Source organism: Watersipora subatra, chromosome 10 (assembly GCF_963576615.1).
Source record: "Watersipora subatra chromosome 10, tzWatSuba1.1, whole genome shotgun sequence".
Taxonomy (NCBI): Eukaryota; Metazoa; Bryozoa; class Gymnolaemata; order Cheilostomatida; family Watersiporidae; genus Watersipora; species Watersipora subatra.
Genome location: NC_088717.1, coordinates 29,500,828 through 29,507,937, shown reverse-complemented (window position 1 = coordinate 29,507,937; position 7,110 = coordinate 29,500,828). Strand labels below are relative to the sequence as shown.

At 36.9% G+C, this 7,110-nt stretch overlaps 1 protein-coding gene across 1 annotated transcript; it reads right to left on the bottom strand.

Moving 5' to 3' along the window:
• Positions 1-861: 861 nt before the first annotated feature.
• LOC137406633 (uncharacterized) lies at positions 862-2,542 on the bottom strand. Its single transcript, XM_068093242.1, has 4 exons — positions 2,507-2,542; positions 1,878-2,075; positions 1,352-1,561; positions 862-949 (listed from the first exon to the last, which is right to left on the bottom strand). The coding sequence occupies exons 2-3, from the start codon at positions 2,042-2,044 to the stop codon at positions 1,357-1,359; spliced, it is 372 nt and encodes a 123-aa protein (XP_067949343.1). The 5' UTR covers positions 2,045-2,075; positions 2,507-2,542; the 3' UTR covers positions 862-949; positions 1,352-1,356.
• Positions 2,543-7,110: the final 4,568 nt, after the last annotated feature.

The window sequence follows — 7,110 nt, the reverse complement described above, 5'->3', positions numbered from 1 at the left end:
GTTCATGACTGAGCAGTTGTTTATAGAAAAATGCAATGTCGCTGCAGATTATGTAAATTTTGGGAGCTGATCATATTTTTTCTCAACGCCAAGAACAAAAGTTAACTCAGTTTTTGTGTGTACCATTGAATGGAGTGAACTTATACTCTCACTTTGGGTGGTAAGCTACAAAAACGCCTTTGGTTTGGCTGATCTAATAAGGATCTATTTACTGTGATGAATAGCACTGCTGCTGTACAACTGATGCAGAATTTTTACATGCCACAACTCACTTACACATCCGCATTTCATCATGTGACTTTTGAAATAGATCAGTTGTAATAGTAAGTAACAATATCAAATCAATAATTCTTGATCAAATCAAGTCAGCTGTGACCTATATAGACAATTCTTGGCGCAAATGCAGGCATCAACTTTTGCATCAAGAGGCTCAGTTTTATCATCAAGCTGTATCAATAAATATAAATAGGACAATTGGCCAGGCTGTGTCTTTATATCTTTTTACAAATCCAAAAGCGTCATAATCCTCACTATTGCTACAGCATAAATTAGTTGAGTTTGACTAACAATGTCTGGTGCTAACCATTAAAAAGACTCATGTTTGTGGCTCATCCAGGAATCATGTCCGCTTTATGATGTGGCGGATTAGGGGATAAAATGTGAGATTAAGTTTGAAAACACTTAAAATGTATATCCAGAATGTTCATTGTATTCTTTCAATAAGTTTTAATATATAAAAACTTTATTTGGAAATACTCAGTAAGATGCTATTCAGACTGTACGATAATGAAGTCTCACACCTAACACACCAAAAATAATAAAACAAAATAATGCAAAGGGGTGAGCTTTCATGTCATATATGGGAGATGCTGGAGCATTTTCTGATGTAGCAATGATATCTTCTTGAGCCACTGGCAACTGATCATCATTCAGTGTGTCATAAGATTTACTACAATAATAACAAAAAAAGTGTTACTAACAGAAAGTATCCAAAAGTAAGTGCTGGCCATTGAGACTAACAAATGAGACTTGAGATGTACTCACAAGCATCTTATCAACAATAATGAAAGGTAATTCCTAAAACTGATCAATAAAATTGATTGAATGATAAAAGATTTAACGAAATGGTTTTTTAGATTTATAATATTTTACACTTATGTTCCATTCAAAAATGTGGATCGAACGTTCGTTAATAAAAATGCATGGTCTGCTGACATTCTCACAGAGCTTTGGACGTGTAAACAAGAAACCATTATCATTCATAAGACACCATCATTTATAAATTCTGGTGTGTACAGTTAATTAAAAGCGCAAGTCACAGCCATGGACTATTCTATACCTATAAACATACCGGTATCATTTCTTGGAGTGAGTTTTGCCTAAAGAAATGGTTCTTTCCACACAAAATGATAAACTGTGTGGGGCAGGGTGGTTCTTCTTGGTTTCCTTCCCATAGGCATGTTCAGCAGCCATCCTACAGAAACCTCTACGTTGGCTCGTTGATGTGCCGAGTGGCCTTTTTCTTCTGGCCACTGCTGAAGGTTGCACTACAATTTTAGTCCTGTAATTATTATGATATTTGTTCTTTTTCATGTGAAATATGTTTTGTGTTATGTCTTACATGGTATAAATCTGATGATACCTCGATTAATCACAAAAATTCATCCAGAATATCCGATGAGGAGTGTCTGACACCAGCTAAACTATTAGTCCCAAAACCGCTAGGGAGGGGGGTGGGTCTAATAGTTAGGCATGTATCAAACAGCTATCAATATTGAATACCATGTGAGGCATGCTTGTACATTAATGTATAACTGACTGACTTGTTACCTAAACTATGGTAATACTACACCCTGCCAATTCACCCTAAAATTCACCTCTTTTGCGTAAAACTGTATCCTTCTCCTAAAGACAACGGAACTTCGGGACTGTACGGGACTTCCACCGTTTGATGGAAGTCGACTTCTACCGTTTGACTTCCACCGGTCTCAAAGGCCGGACCATACATAGCCGCCTCATAGTAGTTTTCGAGTTTATCTGACATCTCCTTGTGGAATGTATCAATAGCTGCTTGCCTTAAAAAAACTCAATAGATGTACATGATGTGCCTATTATAAACAGTAATATCTCCCAGTGTTATGTAATCTTGTCTTTTAACTATTGAATCATCATTGTTCACACAGAGTATGTACTCTTGCATGAATCATAAAATGTACAATCATTTGAGAAGCAGAAATTATTACTGAATAAACTGACCAGGAGAGTAAACACACCACTGGAGTAATGAAGCGAGAAGCAGAAGGTGGTAAGTTTGTTGAACAGAGAACATAGGACAAGGGGCTTCTGACGTGATTTTATCATATCACTACAGTGGCAAATAATAACCATCAGGTATGTTATGCCATGATGATTGCTGACATGTCATAACAGGCATGTGTGACAAAATAGCTTATAAATGAAAAACATGTATGAATATGATGATCATGTGCCTTGTCTCGTGGCCTACCATTTCTGGCGCTGTAGTTCAGAAATCTTTAGTATCACTTCCACTTCTGAATAACTGTTCTCGCTAAAATGATAAAAACAAAACAATTGTTCACAAATGTAATATATCAAGCCACCTAATGAATTTTAGTGTTTGAGTAATCATACCCACATACGATCAAACTTTATATTGTATAACACAAGTAGGTTCTAGTTGAAAAAGATTAGTTATACTTTCATACTGCAAGTGGTTCGAATGAATTCTTGGTCTCAAAAAGTTCCAATCTTTAGTAATAGTAAGCTTTATGGCTGACTTTTGTTAGTCATACATGACCACTCCATTTTACGAAGCGTTGATGGTTAATACTAGGCCAGTACCTTCTAACAATCTCTTCATATTCAAGATGTTCTTCTACTTCTCCTTCTGTATTAATTGTTTTATTATTTATAAAAGTATTATGGTGGAGCGGCCCCAACCAGCCTTTCTGTGCTTTCTGACCTGTAAAATAGTTTAGGATGTTTTATGAGAGTTCACTGTGAATAGTCAAACTTTACATCTAACAAGGCTAAGCAAACTAGTTGACTTGTTATCATTTTAAACAGTAATTAGTCCTGTGGTATCACCTGTTGAAAGCCAAAACAAATCCTCCCTTTGGTGCTGGAGTGGCTTATAGTGGTGTTCATTTGGTCCACGTTCAAATGCACTCTCCATCACAGCCCACAGGTGCTTACAGAGGTTTCCTGTGTTGCCATGAGTGCAGCTACACAGACTTAGGTCAGCTTGGACGAGTCTCTTGGTCTTCCCTATGACAACCTCATACTGGTCAACCACCTTCTGCAAAGACCAAGTAAGTTATATATACATAAAAAACCGTAAGGTCATTGTTGCAGCAGAACTTACTATACTTGAGGAACGCTTAATGGCAATATCAAGAAATCTGACACAAGACATCTCCCATATAAATCAACTTACCCTACTCTAAAGTTATGTTCAATAACAGAAATTGAACTAATCTACCTCATGTACCACTTGCTACTCACATGCTTTATTATTGCTGAGGAAGTTGCAGGTCATTTCCTTCTGTGTCTCAGCTCTGTCCTGCCATGGGCAATATCAAGAAGTCTGTTACAAATTGATATCTCAAATTTTGTGATCAGATACTCAGTCAAATTGACACAGTTAAACGCTCTAGCTTGATGAAGAACTGTGTCCTTGAGAAGTCTGAATGCTGCCTCCACAAAATTGTTGGTGTTGTTACCTTACAGATCGAACATAGATGTTAAGTATAAAAGTAATAATTTGGCAGCACAGGCCTGCATAAAATCATACAAGAGGCAATATATAATAAAGTTATAAGGCCATACAATTCAGGCTTATGAGTATAAACTAGACGTATTAATGAGTATAAACTAGACAAATGAAAGGACATTAACATTTCATACAGTTTCTTCTCATACATACATGTAATATCAATTGCAGACTCATGCCAAGCATTGAACTTTGTGGTATACACTATATGTATGACATGCAATGCAACACCACATTCAATTGACCATAACCCATGTATACACCTAAAAAGCTAAGAAGGTGAAGAGCAGAAGCAAGGAACAGTGAACAGTGAATTGCATGCAACAAGCTTATTTTAATAGCCACCTCTTGTGAGACTGTTCTGGCGGAAGCACAAAGCCCAAAGACTTGGCCTGCCATGTAACACGCCAAGATAATTGGCATAATTTGGATATTTTGCCAGACACGAATATCAGACACGAATGGTCACTCTTATGGCTATAAATCATTAAGGAAGCTGTAAATGGCTGCTTTTCAAATCATCAAATATACATTTAAAGTATGCCAGATAAATTACAAAGAATTACACCTAGCCTAACTATTAGTCATCAACCCTCCCTTTGGGGTTTGGGGAATGATAGTTAGGCTAAAATTACACCAAATAAACACTGTAACCTCTACATAACAACACCAAAGATTGGTATTGTTATTCTGCTTTTATTATTTTCATTAACCATACAGAGTAATCATTGCTGCTCCATTTAGTACTCTTACTCCAAAATATCAGTAAGTATATGAAAATTGCTTTTTGAATAATGGAAATATCAAATACATAGCATTAGAAATTATACTTACATTTTCATGTATTCAGATTCACTATCGCTATAGAGAGGCCTACGAAACAGTCCCATGCATGTGTTACGATCTCTCAGGTAGATCTTGTTGTGGCTGTTCCACAGCCATCTTCACACCACTTGCTGTATGTGGAATGTGCAAAGCAGCACTCGACTTTCTGGAAAAACGGTGTTAATGGCCGCATGTTCTGCCTTTGAGTCATCAACCATAAACAACCTTGGTCCAACTAGGCCTAAAACTGTTGAACGATGGGTGTTGATCATGCCAAACAAGAAGAAGGGCAGAGATGGGTTCCTTGTCACCAAAACGCTGATTGCCAAGAGAAGTTTTTATGTGATTTGTGAAATGCATTGTTCTAGATACTACCAAGTTCACTCATTAACCACTAAGCAGAGTGGAGATTTTTTTCATCTGTCTCTCAGCCTACATTGTTTTCTTGGGTACCAACATTCAATGAATTATAGTTTCAGATGAATTATCTTTAAAAAAATAATAATGACAAACCTCTGTTATAGAAGCCAGACCTGTCAGCAAGCTGTTTGATCTGGTCTAACCCCATGGTGATGGCATCTTCACTTTTACTTGTGGTCAGAAATGCACCTGCAATAAAATCACAATGTTTAGTTTGGGTTTTTCGATGTTCTAGCATTTCAAATCCTTCATGGCTTTTTGCAACTATAGCATGCATTGTCTTGAACAATAACATCAAATCAGTTTGTTATTAGTGAATGAAGAATTACATTGTGTTTAAATTTTATTCATACCTAAAGGGACAACAACTCCTCCATGGCGGTAGGTTAGACAACTCCTCCGTGGCAGTGGGTTAGACAACTCCTCCATGGCAATGGGTCAGAAGTAAAAAGCGGCGGGTCTAGCGACCGTCCATTCCACCACTAGCATTTAAAAACACTATCTTTGCAGACTCTCTGCAACAGATTATGTGCCATGCATGTTATTTTCACTGCCAGTTTGAACATAAAGGCACATTTAAATGATAAATAACAATAAATGACACTGAATGTCTATTAATAAAGGAATATAATCAGTGGTTGGGGTCACTAAATCCTATATCCTATCTAGTAAGTGCATGCTGTACATAGACTATACCTATGTAAAGCCAAAGTAATGTTTAGAAGCTGACCTTAAATTGTGTGAGCGCTCCATCAGTGGAGTTATCAGAGAGACAACCATTTGGCCGCTCTCTGTTAGACATGTCAAAAACTTGACATCCTCATTCTCCAATTTTGTTTGTAGAGCCTCTCTCATCTCTGCGGTTGTCTTTTGAAATTCACCATATTTGACTTTTTTCAGTTTGTTATAAAGTCTAAAAAAGCAAAACATGAGAATTGCCAGCAATCTGAATAGTTACCAAATAATTTGTGGGTCAGACAATGTACGCAGAGCGTATAAACAATGTTCAACTGGCCTTTCCTTCACACAAATTATATACCTTGAGCAGAACTTGGATGATGGGATGATTGACCTGTCCGCAAGTTTGACAACATCCACTTCAACAGTCATTTTCAAATGACTTAAAGCTGAGGTCGGAAAATGTCCATCAACAAAAAGCTGTTCTAGTGCTCTAGTGGTTTCTTCAGAGACACGATTCTTTCCATATGAAGCAGCAGAAGCTGTTTGGTGGTTGTGGGCCAAATTGAGCTTAACCACTGCTTTACTAGATCCCCTTGAAACAGAAAATATTTCTTTCTATTAAATAATCTGATGAATTCAGTCCAACAGTCGCTTAACAAGTTACAAAATTCTCTTAGAGGCATAGAATCAGGGGTAACAATGTTTTATTTAATTGTTATGTTACCGATTGATTTTGATAACCGATTTTGGTTTGAAATACAGGCATTACCTCAAATTTTATAAATCCTAAAGCAATTAAGAGAGACTCGCTATATTCTAACTTACATGTTTCCCTTTGGCTTTAAATTTATTGTGAGCGTGGCTGGACATCCAGTGTTTTTAATGTTGGAATATTTTCGCTTCCTCTTCTGCTTATTTTTGCAGCTATGTTTGTTTTGATACTGTGTTTGATGCTGACAAACAGCTCTAAGCTGAAAAAGGTAAGTAATATATTAGATACACAGAGTACAAACATGACAGTGTATACTATACTTGCACCAATCCAATGCCTTTGAGGTTCTTCTTTCACAACTGTATAGTGTGTTGGACTCGGGTCTTGTGTCTTTCGAGTGCGGTGAGGTTAGAAAACGGTTGAATCTGTTCTTGAGTCACAACCAGCACTTCTAGTTATACTTTGTAGGCTGGTGATAAACTTGGTTTAACAACACTAGAGTATTTCCATTCCTATTATACTTGTACACTAGATTATTTCCATTCCTATTATACTTGTGCTAACTTACACGAAACAGGAGTCTTTTTGTAGGCTTCCTGATTTCCTTTGTGCGCCATCTGTTGTTTGCCTGAAACGAGGCCTTCTAAGCCAAGATATCGGATTTTGATTTTAGTTACTT

What these genes read in the sequence shown, in the direction of transcription:
- LOC137406633 (XM_068093242.1), bottom strand. Translation starts at nt 2,044, where the DNA reads ATGTCAGATAAACTCGAAAACTACTATGAGGCGGCTATGTATGGTCCG. An exon ending in TACAGTTTTACGCAAAAGAG is followed by an intron (nt 1,562 to 1,877) that starts GTGAATTTTAGG and finishes TAATAATTACAG; the next exon opens with GACTAAAATTGTAGTGCAAC.